The sequence below is a fragment of the Chinchilla lanigera genome, unplaced genomic scaffold, assembly GCF_000276665.1.
Source record: "Chinchilla lanigera isolate Chin_1 unplaced genomic scaffold, ChiLan1.0 scaffold00110, whole genome shotgun sequence".
NCBI classification, from domain to species: domain Eukaryota; kingdom Metazoa; phylum Chordata; class Mammalia; order Rodentia; family Chinchillidae; genus Chinchilla; species Chinchilla lanigera.
Genome location: NW_004955511.1, coordinates 1,533,062 through 1,554,912, shown reverse-complemented (window position 1 = coordinate 1,554,912; position 21,851 = coordinate 1,533,062). Strand labels below are relative to the sequence as shown.

General features: G+C 40.3%; 2 protein-coding genes across 2 annotated transcripts; both read right to left on the bottom strand.

Annotated features, from left to right (window-relative positions):
• Nucleotides 1-3,945: 3,945 nt before the first annotated feature.
• On the bottom strand, nucleotides 3,946-4,887 carry LOC102006374 (olfactory receptor 5AL1-like). The gene has a single exon (XM_005407965.1). The coding sequence runs from the start codon at nucleotides 4,885-4,887 to the stop codon at nucleotides 3,946-3,948; it is 942 nt and encodes a 313-aa protein (XP_005408022.1).
• A 10,546-nt stretch (nucleotides 4,888-15,433) lies between these two features.
• LOC102021267 (olfactory receptor 5AL1-like) lies at nucleotides 15,434-16,546 on the bottom strand. Its single transcript, XM_005408235.2, has 2 exons — nucleotides 15,617-16,546; nucleotides 15,434-15,487 (listed from the first exon to the last, which is right to left on the bottom strand). The coding sequence occupies exons 1-2, from the start codon at nucleotides 16,544-16,546 to the stop codon at nucleotides 15,434-15,436; spliced, it is 984 nt and encodes a 327-aa protein (XP_005408292.2).
• Nucleotides 16,547-21,851: the final 5,305 nt, after the last annotated feature.

Below are 21,851 nucleotides of genomic sequence, written 5' to 3'. Positions count from 1 at the left end.
TGGGGATTTAGCTCAGCGGCAAAAGCGCCTGCCTGGCAAGGGCAAGGTCGTGAGTTCGGTTCCCGGTACCGGAGAAAAACCAAAAAAAAAAAAAAAAAAAAAAAATCAAATTCTTGCTCCTTCAATTACCTTGAATTTTTACCCCATTACACTTTGCTTTTGAGTAATTGAAAAGGAAAACACCAGTCCAAAATACCTTGAGGCAAATTGTAATAGACAACAATCACAATGTAATGTTTCATCACTTAGGTACTGTGAGATTATTTTGTACTATTTTTGGTCCCTCTGGAATATTTTGGTGAATTACATCATTTTAAGAACTGCAGATCCAAAAATATAATAGTTTTACACATGTAAGCAATTATGCTATGGCTGATCCTTTGAGACCCAATTTGCTAGACACAAAAACACATGCACTAGACTGGGCAGATGACTGTACTGAACCTAAGTGTAGCAAAGAATTAGATAGCCAGTGTAACAATATAAGAAATAAGACACATAATATTTAGTTTTATTTGCTTTTTGTACATTAAAGTTGTACATTTTTAAAGAGATTATGGCTTTAATTGGGTTAAAGTAAATTAACTCACTAGTTGTATTTCCCAGTCTACCCAGAAGTGATTTTCATTGCATTAAACACCCAACCATGTATTTGACATTTGGATCCAGCTATGACTACTTGGGATATACCTGAGGGATTTGAACTAGCATACAAGCATATCTGCATAGCCATGCTTATTGTTACACAAAATACAATAGCTAAGAAGTTGAACCAAGGTAGGTGTCTACAAACAGATGAGAAGATACACACCCTAGAGTATAATTCAGTCATAAAAAGTTCAAAATTTCCTAGATAAAAAAAAGGAAAATTGAGGGAGGCATGTGTAATGGGGAGATGAATATGATCAAAATACACCATGCACATTGAAGGTGGAAAAATGTGAAACTGGGGAGGGGGTGGAAAATTCAGGTGATGGATGAATGATTAAAGAGCTTTACATACATGTTAGAATCTGACCAAGTGGGTTAATGTTTACGGGAAATATGCACTAACAAAAATGTGGAAAATAATTTAAGCAGACAGTCCAGGATACTGTTCATGGAGGGCCTCCCAGGAAACTGGCTCCCTGAGAATCATTTCACTGAACTGAGCCATCCGGGGCTTCAGAGGAAGCTGCAGCTGTAGTTGAAGGGGTCCTGGCTATTGTCCCATTGCTACCAGGCCTTGGTATTACCCACTTGATGCCCTTCATGCAGTATTTAAGAACTGTGGGGTTGGTGATGCTTCCACCCAATTTCAAAGGAAAGCCTGTGAGGCCGGGCAGGGATCCCACAATAGGGCATTGTTTGATGGTGTGGAAATGAAGCCAAAAGTTCAATGTTTACAGGTGATGACAGGCAAAGACTTGGCCAATCAAATAGGATGGAACTTTGTGGATGTGTGGCAACTTCTTTCTTTTCCTTCAGTTACATTCAGGTTAGCAGCCTATTGATAGGTGCCATGTATAAGTGAGGTGTATTTTCCCCTTACTGTACTGTCTCCATGCCAATTATGTACAAACCTGCCCAGAAGTGTGCCTTACCAATTGGTTAGGTGTTTTTTAATCCATGTAATTTCATATATCACAAACAGTGGTGACAAGGTTCAAATACAACCTTTTTTATTGTCACATATTTAAAGACAAACAATGAAAAATAATATAATGATAAATCCAAGAGTAAGGAACTATTTGATATTTGCTACTTGGTGACCAAATTAATGCCATTACAATCAATGGTAGACAATATTCTTAGATTTTAGTTAATGAAACTTCAGTAAAGGCAAGTTGATCTTTTGGGGGCAAACAATTTAATGAGTTATCTGCCTTGAACTTTTGATACATTTTTAAAATTTTGTTATATTCATTTCATGGTGCACTTATGGATGCATTTTACTTAAATGTTTAGTATACGGGCCATGTATTGAACAACAGGTTTTGGAGAACTTTACGAAAGTATGAATTTTTCAATCACAGATATTGGAACATTCATTCTGAGAAGAGTGTGTGAAAGTGTTAATACACACATTTCAGTTCAACAATATGGACTAATTTAATATCATTTTCCTTTATTTCCCTAGAAAAGGTAGGTGCCTACCTACCTTAAATCAGAGTTTAATCGACATTCATTGTCATTACACCTCAGAAATGGATGTGCCATTCTGTCTGACAGAGTGCTCAGCAGAAATATTTTAACTTATCCTAAAAATTTGCTGCAATGCTCCTTCAAGCCTGTATTCACAGCTGCTTGACACAAATGCAATAGATCGGCCAGAAATTGCTGTGCTTGCCACCAAAGAGAGGGGAGAAAATGGAGCATCCTAGGGATATCATAATGAATCTACATGTCAAACATGTGCACTCTCTAACTTACCATAATATTTTAAGAATTTTGAGTATGCAGTGCTCTTTACTTAGACAATGAGGAATGCATTGATATAAGGAAAATGTTTCTGTGTTTAGATGTTCTTTAATGCCAGCCCTCTAAACCTGGGATGGATGGACTGGCTCTACTGACCTGTGCTCTTCAATAACAGTGGGAGAAGGAGAAACGGTGGCATTTCACACTATTAGTTGCACCGTGGTTATAATATTGGTATAGGGCTAGCATATTTTGTTGGTCTGCAGTTGAGATGTTTGGATATGAAGGGTTCTAGAGTAGTGATTTGTGGATCGTGGTATTTCTGGCTTAAGACACAGAGGCAGCTGTTGTCGTAGAACATCTGTGCGCAATGTGTATGCGATTTATAAAGTTGAATCATCTGCATGGGATTTAAAATACTGTGCAGTTTGTGCAGTTAGACTATATGGAGATGGAGAGCAGAAAAATAATGATAAAATAAATGATCATGGCACTGGTTTCATGAAAAATGCATATTTTATGAGATGGCATGCATAAACCTAAAAGTCTCATTTTAAACTGATGCATCAACACACAAACACAAAGAAATTAAAACTAATTAAATTGCTTAAAAGATCGCAAGGAAATGACTCCTTAGTTTTTCCACTGTCATTTTGATGATTTTAAAATACAGACTGTCACATTGTCAAGTATTTCACAAATGGCTGTTATCCAATTTCCTATAGCCATATAATGGGACCTCAGGAAACTAAAAGTATAAATAAATATTATAACGACCATTTCTTAAGTGCAGTACTTTATTATGTGCTAGAAGCTAGGAAATATCCTCATGTTTACAGTCATTGATCTCACAATGAGCACAGGAGACTCAACCATTACTACCCTCTGCAGATGAGGAAACTGAGGTACAGAAACGTGAAATAATATACCACAGCAAGAACTGTACATTGCAAACCTCCTTGTGAACGTTGAAACTCTGAATACTAAACACACACTATTGTAGGACAGACAGCAAAGTATTGTGTGAAGAGGTTTCAGTCCACTGAGTGTGTACAGAATCCATCACTAAAACACAACATCAAGCTAAGATGAGAATGAAGAAAAAGCAAGGAGCTGGGGAAATTATCCAATGTCAAAAGAAAACAAACAACACCAAATCATTGGCATAAACTATGACATCTTTCCAGATTTATACATGGAAAACTTGTGATTTAAGTCAGCAGATGTTGATTTAGTTTAGTACAACCCATATTTCTTCATAGGAAATACAATCCAGATATAGCTGGCATTTCTCAATATATTCTTCAGCTGTTGATGTTTTGTGTTCAATAGGATTATAATCAACTTTTTCCTTTTTTCAAGTTCAACAGCTCTGTATTAACAATGAGTTTCACCTAGAAACTGTGTGAATGGAACCGTGCAGATGACACAGACTGAGCGTATGTGACCACTCTGGGTGGATAACATGGCTCTGTCATTGACAACATTGAGACCCCATGTAAGCACAACTCAAACTCCTCTGATCTTTGCTCAGTAGCCCTTGTATTACTTGAGAGCCAAACACAATTTTTCAACAATTTTCTTCAGGGCATTTTTCACCTCCTGATTCCTCAAGCTGTAGATCACTGGATTTAACATTGGAATCACTACCACGTAAAACACAGAGGCAAATTTATCTCGGTTCAGAGAATGGGTTGACTTCGGCTGCAGGTACATAAAAATAACAGTCGCATAAAATATTGAGATGGAGGTCAGGTGAGAGGCACAGGTAGAAAACGCTTTCTGTCTTCCCTCGGCAGAATGAATCCTCAGGATGGCAGCGAGGATGAAGGCATAAGAAATGACCACAATCGCTAGAGAGAAAAGGAAATTGAACCCTGCAATGATTAACAACATGAGCTCTTTGACGTGAGTGTCGGAGCAGGCCAGAGCAATTAGGGGAACATCGTCACAGTAGAAGTGGTTGACCACGTTGGAGCCACAAAAAGACAAGCGGAATGTGGCCACTGTCTGTCCAAGGCCCACAGCGAACCCGTAAATGTACGTGCCAGTGATCATTTGAACACACAGTTTCCTAGGCATGAGAATGACATAAAGCAGCGGGTTGCAGATGGCGACATAGCGGTCGTAGGCCATGATGGAGAGCACGTAAACTTCACACACCACAAATGTGATGAAGCAGCACACCTGAACGGCACACGCAAAAAATTTTATACTTTTAACCTCATGCCAAAAATTCACTAGCATATTGGGGGTGACGGTGGAGGTAAAACAGAAGTCAATAAAAGCCAGATGACTAAGGAAAAAGTACATGGGTGTGTGCAGCTGTGGACTGATTTGGATTAGCGCGATCAAACCGAGATTGGTCATAACACTGACTAAATAGATAACCAGGAACACACCGAAGAGAATGACTTGAAGCTCTGCACTGTCTGTGAGCCCGAGGAGGATGAATTCAAATACTGTGGATTGATTGCCTGTAGCCATAGAAACGGTTTAGAACGCTTTGTATAATGAAATCCTTCACCACCCACAAAAATATTTCTGTTTGCAGAGATTGTGACAGGGTCAGTAGATGACTTTGAGCCTGTATTTTGTATCATACCCATTCAAAGCAATTACTTCATATTCTTCCTGCCCTCTGAATCCTGAGACTTGTTTGAGTTAGGGTTCCAAAGTACGGGATTCTTTAGGGATTTGCAAAGATAGAAAATGTTCTTTTAGATTTTTGCCTTATTAATTGTATGATCTAGACTATGAAATCCATTGGGAAAATTTTATTTCAGAGAAATAAAAAATTCAAATATTGACTGCAAAAGTAGTAGTATGAAAGATCACTTACAAAATTTTGGATATTGATGATCTTGCTACAATACATTCAAGATAATTATTGATTGCTACCTTGTTCTTTTGACCATCTTTGGTCCTTTGATTTTGTTCCATTGGCATAGTACTTGGATGGACACAGAAAATAAAATAAAAAATGAATCATTAAAAGGAGAATGCTTTTGATATCTTTCCCAATAGAGAAGGTCATAATATACTTTTCACTATAATATCTCATATAATCTCTGTATCAGTTCGGTGAATTGATAGTATGGTGTTTATCTTAACTCTCAGTTCGGGAAACTAAGCCTGAGAATTCATTACACGTTTGTGTTTCATAATTACCGAAAGGTAAAGCAAGTAAGTCATATGCATTGATTGTCTCATCCCAACTCATTGTTTTGCAAATGACCTTTGTACATACAGGCAGAAGTTTTCCGACCAAACAGAGATGAACAGAAATTAGAAAAATAATCCGAGAGTTAATCCATAGCAAGAGATTAGAATGTTGATTCATACCGTGTGCCCAATGAATCAATTGGAGCTCTTGCCATTTTACTATTGCTCAGATCGAAGGTTACTTTGTGTAAGCCTCTCTACAAAAAATCCGTCATAAGGATAAATACGGAAATTTAATTATTTTGTGTAAAATTTGAAATGGTCTCCACTTGTCTTCCTAACTTCTTAACTCTACTCCTCGTTGCACCTTAATCTTATCTTTTTGGCACTTATGTTGATTTTGTGTGAAACCTGTGTGTCTCTTATCATGATATCACCAACATCGCTGGCATCACCAATTCTGTGATCCCTCTCTTCTTAAAATGACAGTTGACAGCTCTTACAAAACCTACCTCAATTCAGATCACCTCTCACTTGGGTTGAAACTTTTCATAGGTTTCAAATGTGCCAAGTGTAATAAGACTTGTTGATGCTTAAAGCACTGCTACACATCTGGCACTACATTTTACATTTGTGTAATCTGTCCCAATGCCTTAAGCTTTATACCGTGCTATACTTTGTCACATATGTTACCAGGTCAAGGACACCTCCACAAGGTTGTTATCGGTGCCAACACACGTTTGATCTACAGATTCTCAGGTTCTTGAAAACTTGTCCTCAGCATGCCCGTCTCCATTGCATATGAATTTACTTCTCACATAGCTCCCGCTTACAAATTCTTTTGTCTAGAAGAACATAAGCACTAAGTATCTAAAGGACAACCTATGTCTTCTGATCATAACTGGCCTTTTCCTTTTCCTTTTGGTTATGCCACTTTTCCTTCACTTATTTATATCCAAACCAGAAATGCCACTAATTAATTATTTATTTTGTCACATCGTGTGTTCAAGTCCTCCTATGTAAAACTTATTACTACAATTAATTTTTCAGACATATACAACTTCAGGGGCCTAATTCCTTTCAGACAATCCAATTCTGGGTACTCTGAGATGGTATTTCTAGTTCTACTTGAACTACTGACTGTAACATAGAAGAGTTGAGCTAACACAAACTTATCACACTCAATAATTGGCATTAACTTAATAATTTGCATTACTTGACTTGCACTTGGATGAACTAAGCCTCTTGTGTGCATGGCAATTGGGAACCCTATTATTTCATCCTCAGTTCCCTGTATCTCTACACCACCTCTGCAGCTTACTGTGGATAGATGTTGACATCCCTGACATTGGAGAGAGAAAGCACTTCTCAACTTCTGTCCCCAGTTGCAGACCATATCAGTCCATTCCCTTGGAGGGCTGTGGACATAAGGGACATCCTATTATTAATACCCCCAAAATATATCCTCACCGAGCTTCTTTCCAAAATTTACCCAGATGCTATTTAATTCACTCTTTCCCAGCAGCCTAAAAATAAGATATCTACAAAGACTCATGCACGATGTCAAACTTATATTCCTGAGCTTTCTCCCAATACATCTAGTCCTTATTCCCTTAGCACCGGACGCACTGTTACAGTCACTGATACCATTTATCCCTCACATATATCTTTTAATGGATTGTATTCTGATACGTGTTGTCATGCTGGCAATGTGAGCTCCCTCTCCAAGTTCTCCAATGTTCCCTTCCCTTTAACATCCAATGCTGATTTCTTACTTAACCTCTGTGACTCATTCATCCACTGATATCACTTGTCAAGATAAATGCCATGGCTTTTTGCTTTTTAAGTCAGCAACATCTCCCATGTTTCTGCTCAACTTTGTAAATACCTTCTTTTCCTTGTATGCATGCTTGAGATGACATTGGTACTCACGCATCCTGTCAATGTGGGTCGTTCCTGCCCACGCTTGTGGCAAGTTTGAATCTGATGCCACTGGGACAGCTGCTCTCCTGTGCTGGTGATGCAGAACCCTGTATCTCTAGAGCGCTGGCCTCCTCTGCTGCCCATGCAGATTTATTTGCTTCTTTAGTAACTTCACTTAGGCCTCCCAGAGCCAACTCCATGTCACACACTCAAGGAGAATTCGCCAGTCCATAAACCACCCTAATCGGCTCAGTGCAAAGAAGTTCTTCCTCAGAGAACTTTGCCATCTCCCTTCAGTCACGTGGTTGAAAGAAAGGAAAGAAAACCTACTTTCTCGTTTCATCTAGATTCCACCAAAAATTCATTATCACATATTGTTGTAACTGACTTGTTAAATATGCTTCCCTCTAAGAGCACCTACCTGTAATTTATTCAGGTCTGACATCACAACACCGGTTTTGCGCTTCCTAATCCCCCCAGGGGCCATCTGTTGTGCTACAACTTCTGTGCCTGTCGCACATTGAGAGAGTTTCCCAACACGCAAATCACAGCTGGTTGTTTTGATTAAAGTTTTCTTTGAGTCCTAACGTCTTAGCATGGTGAATCTTTTCATACTTAAGTTCTTTTGTAGGCTAATCTCATCCCTTCAAGAAACTTAGTAGAACACAGAAGTCTTCCTAGCAGAATTTAGCAATTAGTAGGGACTCCAAATATACTATTGAAATAATTGCAAATATCAGCATGGATTGTGTTCTTCCACCCTTCTTACACTGCATCAACTACCTTGCCTTCCCAGATTGCTTTTGAAAAGTCTGCAACAAAACCACATATCCTAACATAATCTGAGATAAATCATGTAGATCAATAATCAGAATGGTTTGTTACTTAAGCTTTGAGAGACTGTTTTATATGAGCTTATGGTCCTTCTAGAATTCATTCCTTGAATGACATCATTTTAAACAATTGGTGAGCCAATATAAAATGAACTCTCACAAATACATGCAATTATGGTGTGCCTAATCTTTTGGGAGCTAATTTGCTTAATAGGCAAAATGTAAGCACCTAAATCAGATTCATACACCCAACCTCACTGGAATAAAAACTAAGAATAAACCTAAGCATAACAAAGAATTAATAAATGACAAGAATAAGCTTAAATATAATGAAGAATTAATGAATGATAGCAAAATTTTTTACCACACATGAAATAAAAACACACTATGTTTACCTAGCTTTACCGATATTTTATACGCCACTATATATTTTGTTGAAGCTCTAAATGTTTGTGGGAGAGCATGATACTCACTGTGTTAAACTTTATTAACTTGCTATGAAGTTTTTCAGAACTGCCGGGAACTACTTTTCTTTGAAGTAAACTTGCAATTCACATTTGAAATACAACGATTTTCTAGACATAAAATAACAATTACCTAATGAATTTCTTATGGACCTCCAGGTGCATTTAGTTCAATCTCAGAAAAGTCTTGCCTGAAAGTGCTGTTGATGGAGAAAAATGATTTAGAGTCATATGAATGTTCCTCTGAACTGTAGTGAATAGCAGAAAGGAGGATCTTGGCACAGAGGAAGGGATGACAGATATGGAGAAAGAGAGGAAAGGAGGCAGGAGATTGTGAAGTGTTGTGTACATGCTCCATGTCCTGCAAGGAGCGAGATCAGCACATATGACAAAAATATAGAAATTAATTTATATCACTGTGCATATATGTAGATATACCTAGTCATGGTTATACGTGATACATGGGTTCAACATATGCGGAGAGAGTGAGACAAGGAAGGAGCACTAGGAAAGAATGAAGAAGTATTACGTTCAAGTACCAACTGCCCATGGTGAAGGTACTCACTATGTACTATAATCATTTACCAATTTGGAAAAGAACACCATGTTTTAGATGTGAAAGTACTCAAAAGTTCCTTGAAACCCCGTAACACACTGCATCTGCATTCAAAACACTCATATAGGTTTAGGATAAGTAAAATATACAAAGGCACACACACCCAAAAAAATAAAAAAGTAGAAATGTTTATTAAGTAAATAAAAATCAGCCTTATGAAATATGAATATTTTCTTCTATAATCACTGATCTTCTGATTTTTCAAAAAACAGTCTGCCAACCAGAACTGAAAACAACTACAGAAATCATTTAAAATAAATTTCAGAGAACTCAGAAGATGTCTTTCACTTTTGTTTATAATGAATTTGTAATACTAATAGACCATGCAGTTGAGGCTGTGGCACGAATCCTCGCATCCATCAGAAACTTGGCAATGTCCCAGCAAAGCCCTGAGTCCTCATCCTGTTGATCATTGCTGTCAATCATGTGTCATTTATGCTCTTAGCAGGCCTGCGATGCCAGTTCACATCCTGATGCTCACCTGTGTCCTTCATCTTCCCACCCGTTCCCCTTCTGCCAGCCAGAGATGCTCCCTGTGAGAGCACCTTCCCCTTTAGGTTTTTCTTAATTTAGCTGCTTTTTCTAACCGTTGTGTAAAACATCTACTTCTTGGTTCACTGCACATAAAAACCTGGGCCCGTGTGCCAAGACCCCATCACCAGCTGTACCCTCTTGGCAGAAGCAGGCAGGAATAGCAGGAGGCGTGGAGACTGGAAACTTCACCTCTGGTAAACTCAGCCAAAAGGCATTTCCTTGTGTTCCTTGCTTCTTTCTCCAGCTCAAATCCTTTGTGTTTATTTTGTGATGCTGGTTATCAAGGGAAAGCAGGGAGCCACAGGGCAGGGGAGCCAATGCCCCTCACCTGGGGTCCCGGGAGGGCTGAGAAGTCACTGTTGCAGCTCTTCTGGGCTATCAGCAGCACAGGTCTTAGGGCCCATGAGAATCCCACCCATATGTAGCTCTTCTGGGGGTTGCTTCTCCAGTCCCAGCTGTTAGCCTCCCTCCTACTCAGGTCTGATATCATTGTGACAATTTTGGCCTCAAGTTTATTTCCCTAAATAAAATGGAAATAACCTGCATCTGATAACTGATTTAATTGTGAAACTTTCATTGTCAGAACTCCTGTGTTGTGAGCTGGTGAAAATGTAGGGCAGTTGGGGCCAGAGGAAGGTGCTAGAGAAGAGATGAGGGTGCAGAAGAGGGTTTCAAGCTTTAAAATGAGGTCAAGCCTGGGCTACTGGTGGCAGTAGGGTCCAAATTCCCATCTTTGTTAGACTAAGAGCGGGCTGCATGGCCTTCTGTTTGTTGTTTGAAGACTGCCAACTACCGGACTCCTTACCATTAGACTTTCCTCAGATCTTTTCCAGCCAGCCAGTTCTACCTGCCTCACTTACAATGGTTGGGAAAAAACTCACTGGGACCCAGAAGCCCAGCTTCCCAAACCAGTGTGTTATGACTGAACAGCAGTTTAATTACACACCTCGATCAGCCAGTGTTCCCAAGAGCTTCCTATACTGAAAACTTTATCAGGGTTTTATTAAGGGAAGGGCTTGCTACAACTCTGCAGACAGGCATACCATGAGAGCAGCTGATTGTATAATTGGCTAGAGGTGGCCAACCAGTAAGACAGCCAGCTGCAAACTGGTTATCTAGGAGACGGGCTGTGGTCCACGGGGGAGACACAAAGGTCCAAACTAAGTGCTGCCAGTTCCCACAACAGGCCAGAAATGTCTGGCATCTGAACCTGAAGGGGTTCAGGTTTACTAAAGGATGATGCTCTGAACTGAAAAGGTCCAGGGTTGACCCAGATGATGCCCTTTAATATTCCCAGGGATGACCTGACCCATGGCATGCTCCTTAAGGTTCCCACAGAATAAATGTTACTCCCTGTTATGATAAAAGCCTCATGCATCCCACCTGACTTCCCTCTCGAATGCCTTCTCAGACACTGGGATACATCTGACTCCCAACCAGGCTACATTCTTACCCACCTGCACAGTCAGAGCCCCAGGAAGTAAAGACACCCTCTTGAGCCTATCCTGTAGTAGGCCCAGGTGGGTCTTTTGCAAATAAGACCCCAGATTCAGGGGACTTCCTTTCTAAGCCTGCCACCATTCCTCCCTTTCATGCAGGGGCAGGTTTAGAAGGTACCATCCAAATTCAGGACTCCTTTTCAGACATAGACGTTCAGGAATGGGAAGAGACACTGGGTGAGTGTTCAGAGGATGTTGAAATATAGGCTGATGGACTCCATACCCTGGCAAGATCCTTTGAGCAGACCTGGCAACATGTCCACTTCAGTCTGGCTTCTTGCTACAGTGCCATAGAAAGACAAAAGATTTTAAGAGCTGCAAGACAAGCCAATGAGGAAATCTTAGTGTCTACCCCCAGTGGTAAGCAGCCCGTCTTTGCAGGCATGCACAAGGGCCTGCTGAAGCCAGTGTGTTATGCTGAGCTGTGGTCTACCAGTCAAGGCTCTGATGAAAATGCAGCTGCTTCAGCGCACTGGCTTAAGAGGCAGTCTGTAAGTACACTAATTAAATCCAGACCAGAGAGGGCTCCATCATGGTGAGACAGCATTTTATCAGCTAGTCATGCCCAGATATTAAGGGGGAAGCTTCCAAAAGGGCAATAAGGCCCTCAGACTGGGATGAGTCGATTGATGGATGTGATTATATGGTGCTGATCAGCCATGATGCATTAGAAGGCAAATGGGAATTGAGTAAAGAAAAATGCAGGTTGCTGACTTTAATGGATATGTTCATGATGGAGCCCACGTCAGCAAGAGGAATGGAGGTAACCTGAACGATGATGGAGGCAAGTCCGGGTGCTTCAAGTTCACGTGGTCAGGGCACCGGGAAAGTGCCCACAAAGCCTGCTGAGTCCTTTCTTGGGCCTGTCCCAGCACAGAGAGGGACATTTGGGGCGGGAGGAGTGACTGCTTCATGCCCATGACTGGATGAGGTCATCCTCCGCTATGACTGTCAGAGAAGAATGCAAGGACAGAGCATAAAGTTGCTCATGGCGGCTGGCAGGAGCCTCTGGTAATTCTGGATGTGGTGAACAACATTTTCTGCTGTTGGGGATCTTATGTAATTCTGTCCTCTTACTGCGGAGAGTTATCACCCACTCCTCACTGGCTTCGGCCTCGAAGGAGTTACCTGGTTAGTTTTCTCTACTCTGACTCTGGACTGCTGGGTGGGAGGTTGCCCTTTCTAGCTGCCTTGCTGGTAAGAGCAAAGTGCACCAGCCATAGCTGGAAGAGATGCTCTCCTTCTACTCAGGGCCCACTCTGTCATTCCAACTTCATGCAACATGGGTCATCACTGCCAGAGACCCTGCCAGCCTGGCTCCATCAGCTTTGATTGCTCTTCCTGGAGTTGATATCCAAGCATGGATGGTGACACCCTGAGGAGGGCTGTCCGTGTCACTCCGGTGAGCATTCAATTCAAAGACCCTGTTGTACACCATCACAGAAGACAGTATTACCTCAACAGAGAGGCTAGGCAGTGGCTAAGGCCCATTTCTCATATATTTCTGGGTATACATTTGCTGTTTTCATCGCGGTTCCCATGCAATACACCCATTTTTACTGATAGTCCAGCCATGGATAGAATTCTGCCTGTTACAAGATTTCAGATTCGTCAGAAATGCGGTGGTACCCATGCAGCCCCTAGTAGCAGATATGTACACTCTTCTTGTACAGACCCTGAGAGACACTTAATGGCTCTCTGTCCTTGATCTCATGAACAACTTCTTTCCTAATTCCATGGACCTTGGTTGGCAATTCCCATTAGAGTCACCCATCCAGGGTAAAAAGTAACCCATCTGAGGCACCAGAAAATGAAAGAGATAGCCCAGCCACCTTGTATACCGTGTGCCTGTGAACCCTCTTACAGTCCCTAGTTTCTTTTCAGAAGAGAAAACACCAACCAAACTGCTGGGCCAGAGAAGTCAACTGTCTTGTTCCCTCTAAGTAAAAGTCAACACCAGCCTGGAAATAGGGCCTCTCTTTGGGTGTACTGTGTGGCTAGTTTCCTACTCTCCTGCTTACCATAGTTCATCAACATGCTTACTATTGAGAAAAAATATCTGTGTTGACACCCAGTTCCCCAGGGCTTCCTGTGTGGCACTAACTGCTACTCATGTTTCTTGCAAACTGTACAGTAACATGTACTCTGTTTATCTGGCCGTAGGGATCAGTCTCCATTACTAAGGTTTCCCATAGCCTTACTTTTTAGACTATGCATACTTAATCCCTTAGGCAAAATTTTTTCTTGCTTTTTAACAGTGTCATGAATTGTGTCTGGATGTCCCCCCAAAGCCTCATGTAGTCATGGGGTGGGCTTCTAGAGTTTACGATTGATTCATGGTCCAGTGCTGGGATTATGTTTGTCAGTGCTACCCCTGGGTTGGGTAGTTTGCATACAATGCAAAGGAGGAAAAGAAACTTGCTTGTCCTCCCCCTTTTTGGCTCTTCCTACTTTTGTTATTTTCCACCACCATGAAATGTTGGCTTCTGCCATGTGCCACCCTACCTTGGAACCAAGCGAATATGGATAGAAACCTCCACAAACTGTGAGCTGAATAAACCTTTCCCTATTTAATTTTGGGGGTCAGGTATTTTGTCTCAGCAATGAGAGAAAAGTAAACAGGCAGTAAATCATCTGTCATGAGCCAAGCGAAGGGCAAGAACCCAGCTCCAGATCTATGGCATAAACGCATCCTCAGAGGAGATTATGGTTGCCTTAGTTCCCACAGATTAGGAAGGGAGAGAATCTCTTCCTCTCCACATAGAAAGGGCCAGTGTGCCTATGCTGCCGAAGAAGCTACAGATGGATTTCCTCCTTGTACGCTTTTGTAGATTTTTGGAGGCCAAGACTCTTGGGGGGAAAATATAAATAGTAGAATTAGGGGTGATGAGGCCACACCCCTCTGCTCATCTGAGCCTCAGCAACACCCTGGAGGCAATGCACCAATTCAGCATCTGTCAATCACACTCGGAAAGACCTAATGGGAAGCGCCCCAGGCCTGGCCCACCTTTCAAATCCTCAAGCCCATTCAGTGCCCACCACCCTTTTTTCTTTCCAGCCTAGCAATTCTTGTGTGCTGTTTTCCTTTCCAACCTGAGCCTGCACACCCTTCATGAACCTGCCCCTCTAAATTTTATGAAGCTTGGCTGCTTTTCCTTGCCCTTGAGTGAAACATCCAGTTGTTTGTTGAAAACAAGAACTTGCAGTACTGTCCCAAGACTCCATCATTCATCACCCATGGCAACACTTAGACAAACATTTATTGTCAGAGGTCTGCAAGAAATTAAAGAAAGCTTGAAAGCCACATGCACTTAGATATAGGCCTGTGAGAATCAATGTATCAATTATTTTGGAAAGAATGTAAGGATTTATTTCCTTACATCCAAATCAAAATATTGATTTTCAGGCATAATTCTTCATCCATTTTAAAACACACAGCTCACCATGAGGTCCCTATCTTTTCAGGTACATATTGCTCTATTGAAGAAGAACAAACACCTGCATGTTTTAGAGTAGTGCTTTATTGTCTCTCAAAATTCTATTGTGTAATTGTAAAGTTCTTCATGATGTCAAGCTCAGACTGAATTTTGTGACTCTGTCAGGTGACCCATTGCATTTTCACTTGAGTACTCTCTCTGTGAGTCTGCTTGGGTTATGACAAACCAGGCAAGTGGGTTCTAATATTGAACACTCTAACAGTAAAACAGGAGTTTGGGAAATTTTCTAGTATCTGAAAACTACAAATTCTCCTTCTTATAAAAATTTGATGTTATCTGTGGATTTATCTGTGCAGTGAATTTGAAGTACCAGACAGTAGATGGTGACTTATTTCAATGGAACTCAAATTACTCAAAACCATACAAAGTAAAATACAGTCTATGTTTTCCATCAGAGTGTTTTTCAATTATTAGTGAAGAAACTATGCTCAAGAGGATTAATGCCAATCACTCTTTCTTTCAATGTTCCTTGTCCTTCTTGTTCCTCTTAAAACTCAAAAGGTCAATGTATGAATATACGATTTGTGTGGAATACTTGAGAATGAAGGAGTGGGATCTGACACACTGAGTGGGACCATGGAGAGTGGAGAATGTGATGCTATCATTTAGCAGCATTGTGGCTCTAGATAAGGCAACTCTCAAACCCTCTGATTTTTGATCAGTGATCCTGACATAATTTGCCCACCATATACCAATTTCCTACATTTTCATGGAGAGCATTTTTCACCTCCTGATTCCTTAAGCTGTAGATCAGTGGGTTTAACATGGGAATCACTACTACATAAAACACCGAGGCAAATTTATCTGTGTTTAGAGAATGGCTGGACTTAGGTTGCAGGTACATGAAAATAATTGTCCCATAAAAGATTGAGATGGAGGTCAGGTGAGAGGCACAGGTAGAAAACGCTTTCTGTCTTCCCTCGGCAGAATGAATCCTCAGGATGGCAGCGAGGATGAAGGCGTAAGAAATGACCACAACAACTAGTGAGCAAAGCGTATTCAAGCCTGCGATGATGAACAACATGAGCTCTTTGACGTGAGTGTCGGAGCAGGCCAGAGCAATTAGGGGAACATCATCACAGTAGAAGTGGTTGACCACGTTGGAGCCACAAAAAGACAAGCGGAATGTGACCACAGTCTGACCAAGGCCCACAGCGAACCCGTAAATGTACATGCCAGCGATCATTTGAACACACAGTTTCCTAGGCATGAGAATGACATAAAGCAGAGGGTTGCAGATGGCGACATAGCGGTCGTAGGCCATGATGGAGAGCACATAAACTTCACACACCACAAATGTGATGAAGCAGCACACCTGAACGGCACACGCAAAAAATTTTATGCTTTTAACCTCATGCCAAAAATTCACTAGCATATTGGGGGTGACGTTGGAGGTAAAACAGAAGTCAACAAAAGCCAGATGACTAAGGAAAAAGTACATGGGTGTGTGCAGCTGTGGACTGATTTGGATTAGCGCGATCAAACCGAGATTGGTCATGACACTGACTAAATAGATAACCAGGAACACACAGAAGAGAACGACTTGAATCTCTGCACTGTCTGTGAGCCCCAGGAGGATGAATTCAAATACTGCTGAGTGATTGCCTGTAGCCATAGAAACGGTTTAAAAAGCTTTTATAGTGAAATCCTTCACCACTCACATTCTGGGAAAGTATCTCTGTTTGCAGAGATTGTGACGGGGTCAGTACATGACTTTGAGTCTGTATTTTGTGTTCCACTATTCAAAGCAATTACTTCATATTTTTCCTGCTTTCTGAATCAGGAGACTTGTTTTAGTTAGAGATCCAAAGTATGGGATCCTGTAAGGATTTGCAAAGATAGAAAATATTCATTTAGATTTTTGCCTTATTGTTTGTATGATCTAGAGTATGAAATCCATTGGGAAAATTTTACTTACAAGAAATAATAAATTCAAATATTGACTCGAGAAGGATTAGTATGAAAGATCACCAATGAAATTTTGGATATTGGTGATCTTCCTACAATACAGTCAGGATAATTTTTAATTGCTACCTTGTTCTTTTGATCATCTTTGGTCCTTTGATTTTGTTCCATTGGCATAGTACTTGGATGGACACAGAAAATAAAATAAAAAATGAATCATTAAAAAGAGAATGCTTTTGATGATCTTTCCCCAAAAAGAAGACCATAATATCCTTTTCACTATATTACCTCATATAATCTCTATATCAATTCTATGAATTCACACTATGGTGGTTATCTTGACACTCAGTTTGGGAAACTAAGCCTAGGGGTCTTTTGCATTTCATAATTACCAAAAGGTAAAGTAAGTAAGTCATACACATTGATTGTCTCATCTCAACTCACTGTTTTTGCAAATGAGGATTTTTTCATTCAGGCAGAAGTTTTTCTACCAAATGGAGATGAAGACAAATTAGAAAAATAATCTAAGAGCCAATCCACAGCAAGAGATTAGAATGCTGATTGATACTGTGTACCCAGTGAGTTAGTTGGAGCTGTTGGCCATATTACTATTGCTCAGATTGAAGCTTACTTTGTTGAAGCCTCTCTACAAGAAATCCCCCATAAGGATAAATACAGAAACTTTATTTTTTTGTGCAAAATTTGAAATGGTCTCCACTGGTCCTCCTAACATCTTAGCTCTACTCCTCGTTGCACCTCAGTCTTGTCCTTTTAGCGCTTATGTTGATTTTGTGTGAAACCTGTGTGTCTCTTATTGTGATATCGCCAACATCTCCAGCATTTTCAATCCTGTGATTCCTCTCTTCTTAAAATGACACTTGACAGCTCTTACAAAACCTACATAAAGGGGACTGGGGATTTAGCTCACCAACAAAGCACTTGCCTGGCAAGTGCAAGGTCATGAGTTTGATTCCTGGCACTGGAAAAAAGGATGAAAAAAAAAATTAAGAAAATAAAAAGCCTACATCAATTCAGATCATCTCTCACTTGGCTTGAAAATTTTCTTAGGTTTCAAATGTGCCAAGTTTAATAAGACTTGTTGATGCTTATAGCACTGTTATACATCTGGCACTACATTTTATATTTGTGTAATCTGTCCCAATGCCTTAAGCTTTATACCGTGCTATACTTTGTCACAATGTTACCAGGTCATAGACACCTCCACAAGGTTGTTATCGGTACCAACACACATACATCATCTACAGATTCTCAGGCTCTTGAAAACTTGTCCTCAGCACTCTCGTCCCCATTACATATGAATTTACTTCTCATATAGCTCCCTCTTTAAAACTCTTTTATCCAGAAGAACATAAGCACTAAGTATGTAAAGGACAACCCATTTCTTCTGACCATAACTGGCCTTTTCCTTTTCCTTTTGGTTATGCCACTTTTCCTTCACTTATTTATATCCAAACCATAAATGCCACTAATTAATTATCTATTTTGTCACATCCTGTGTTCAAGTTCTCTTATGTAAAACTTATTACTACAGTTACTTTTTCTGACATATATGATTTCAGGGCCCCTAATTCCTTTCAGACAATCCAATTCTGGGTACTGTGAAATATTATTTCTACTTGTATTTGAACTACTGAGTATAACATATAAGAGTTGAGCTAACACAAACTTATCACACTCAATAACTTGCGTTAACTTAATAATTTGCATTATTTGACTTGCACTTGGATGAACTAAGCCTCTTGTGTGTATGGCAATTGGGAAACCTATTATTTCATCCTCAGTCCCCTACACCACCCTACAGCTTACTGTGGATAGATGTTGACATCCCTGACACTGGAGAGCGAATGCACTTCTCAACTTCTGTCCCCAGTTGCAGACCATATCAGTCCATTCCCTTGGAGGGCTGTGGACATAAAGGACATCCTATTATTAATACCCCCAAAATATGTTCTCACCGAGTTTGCTTCCTAAATTTCTCCAGATGCTATTTAATTCACTGTTTCCCAGCAGCCAAAAATAAGGTATCTACAAAGACTCATGCACGATGTCAAACTTATATTCCTGAGCTTTCTCCCAATACATCTAGTCCTTATTCCCTTAGCACCGGACGCACTGTTACAGTCACTGATACCATTTATCCCTCACATATATCTTTTAATGGATTGGATTCTGATATGTGTTGTCATGCTGGCAATGTGAGCTCCCTCTCCAAGTTCTCCAACGTTCCCTTCCCTTTAACATCCAATGCTGATTTCTTTCTTAACCTTTGTGATGCGTTCATCCACTGATATCACTTGTCAAGATAAATGCCATGGCTTTCTGCTTTTTAAGTCAGCAACATCTCCCATGTTTCTGCTCAACTTTGTAAATACCTTCTTTTCCTTGTATGCACGCTTGAGATGACACTGGTACTCACGCATCCGGTCAACGTGAGTCATTCGCGCCCACACTTGTGGGTAGTTTGCATCCAGTGTCACTGGGACAGCTGCTCTCCTGTGCTGGTGATGCAGAACCCTGTATCTCTAGAGCGCTATCCCCCTCTGCGGCCCAGCCATGCACATCTCATTTGCTTCTTTAGTAACTTCACTTAGGCCTCCCAGAGCCAACTCCATGTCACACATTGAAGGAGAATTCGCCAGTTCATAAACCACCCTAATCGGCTCAGTGCAAAGAAGTTCTTCCGCAGAGAACTTTGCCATCTCCCTTCAGTCACGTGGTTGAAAGAAAGGAAAGAAAACCTACTTTACTGGTTTCATCTAGATTCCACCAAAAATCCATTATCACACATTGTCATTAACTGACTTGTTAAATATGCCTCCCTCTAAGAGCACCTACCTGTAATTTATTCAGGTCTGACATCACAACACCGGTTTTGCGCTTCCTAATCCCCCCAGGGGCCATCTGTTGTGCTACAACTTCTGTGCCTGTTGCACATTGAGAGTTTCCCAACACGCAAATCACAGCTGGTTGTTTTGATTAAAGTTTGCATTGAGTCCTAACGTCTTAGCATGGTGAATCTTTTCATACTTAAGTTCTTTTGTAGGCTAATCTCATCCCTTCAAGAAACTTAATAGAAGACAGAAGTCTTCCTAGCAGAATTTACCAATTAGTAGGGACTCCAAATATACTATTGAAATAATTGCAAATATCAGCATGGATTGTGTTCTTCCAACCCTTCTTTCACTGCATCAACTACCTTGCCTTCCCAGATTGCTTTTGAAAAGTCTGCAACAAAACCAAATATCCTAACGTAATCTGAGATAAATAAAGGAGATCAACAATCAGAATGGTTTGTTACTTAAGCATTGAGAGACTGTTTTATATGAGTTTATGGTCCTTGTAGAATTCATTCCTTGAATGACATCATTTTAAACAATTGGTGAGCCAATATAAAATAAACTCTCACAAATATATGCAATTATGGTGTGTTTAATCTTTTGGGAGCTAATTTGCCTAATAGGCAAAAGTAAGCACCTAAATCAGATTCATACAGTCCACCTAACTGTATTAAAGAATAACAATAAACCTAGGTATAATAAAGAATTAATTAATGATAATGATAAGCTTAAATATAATGAAGAATTAACAAATGACAGCAAAATTTTTTACCACATGTGAAATAAAAACACACTATGTTTGCCTGTCTTTACTGATATTTTATATGCTACTATTTATTTTGTTGAAGCTGTAAATGTTTGTGTGAGAGCATGGTACTCACTGCGCTAAACTATATTAACTTGCTATGAGGTTTTGCAGGGCTGCCAAGAACTACTTTTCTTTGAAGTAAACTTGCAATTTACATTTGGAATGCAACGATTTTCTAGACATAAAATAACAATTACCTGATGAATTTCTTATTGACTTCCATGTGCATTTCGTTCAATCTCAGAACAGTCTTGCCTGAAAGTGCTGTTGAAGGAGAAAAATGATTTAGAGGCATATGAATGTTCCTCTGAACTTTAGTGAATAGCAGGAAGGAGGATCTTGGCACAGAAGAAGGGATGACAGATATGTAAGAAGAGATAGGAAAGGAGGCAGGAGAGTGTGAAGTGTTCTGTACATGCTCCATGTCCTGCAAGGAATGAGATCATCATGTATGACAACAATATATAAATTACTTTATATCAGTGTACATATACATAGACATACCTATTCATGGTTATAAATGATATGTGGGTTCAATAGATGCAGAGAGAGTGAGGCAAGGAAGGAGCCCGAGGAAAGAATGAAGAAATATTAGGTGCATGTACCAACTGCCCATGGTGAAGGTACTCACTATGTACCACAATCATTTACCAAATTTGAAAAAGAACAGCATGTTTTAGATGTGAAAGTGTTAATAAGTTCTTGAAACCCTGTAACGTGCTGCATCTGCATTCAAAACACTCATGTAGGTGCAGGATAAGTAAAATATACAAAGGCATACACACAAAAATAAAAAAGTAGAAATGTTTATTAAGTAAATGAAATTCAGCCTTATGAAATATGAATATTTTATTCTATAATCACTGATCTTCTGATTTTTCAAAAAACAATCTGCCAACCAGAACTGAAAATAACTACAGAAATCATTTAAAATAAATTGCAGAGAACTCAAAAGATGTCTTTCACTTTTGTTTATAATGAATTGTAATACTAATAGACCATGCAGTTGAGGCTGTGGCACGAATCCTCGCATCCATCAGAAACTTGGCAACGTCCCAGCAAAGCCCTGAGTCCTCATCCTGTTGATCATTGCTGTCAATCATATGTCATTTATGCTCTGAGCAGGCCTGCGATGCCAGTTCACATCCTGATGCTCACCTCTGCCCTTTATCTTCCCACCCGTTCCCTTTCTGCCAGTCAGAGATGCTCCCTGTGAGAGCACCTTCCCCTTTAGGTTTGGCTGCACTTAGCTGCTTTTTCTAACCGTTGTGTAAAACATCTACTTCTTGGTTCACTGCACATAAAAACCTGGACCCGTGTGCCAAGACCCCATCACCAGCTGTACCCTC

Coding starts and splice junctions, on each gene's coding strand:
- LOC102006374 (XM_005407965.1), bottom strand. CDS start 4,887: ATGGCTACAGGCAATCAATCCACAGTATTTGAATTCATCCTCCTCGGG.
- LOC102021267 (XM_005408235.2), bottom strand. CDS start 16,546: ATGGCTACAGGCAATCACTCAGCAGTATTTGAATTCATCCTCCTGGGG. Junction 15,488..15,616: donor ATGTAGGAAATTGGTATATG/GTGGGCAAATTA, acceptor TCAGTGTGTCAG/ATCCCACTCCTTCATTCTCA.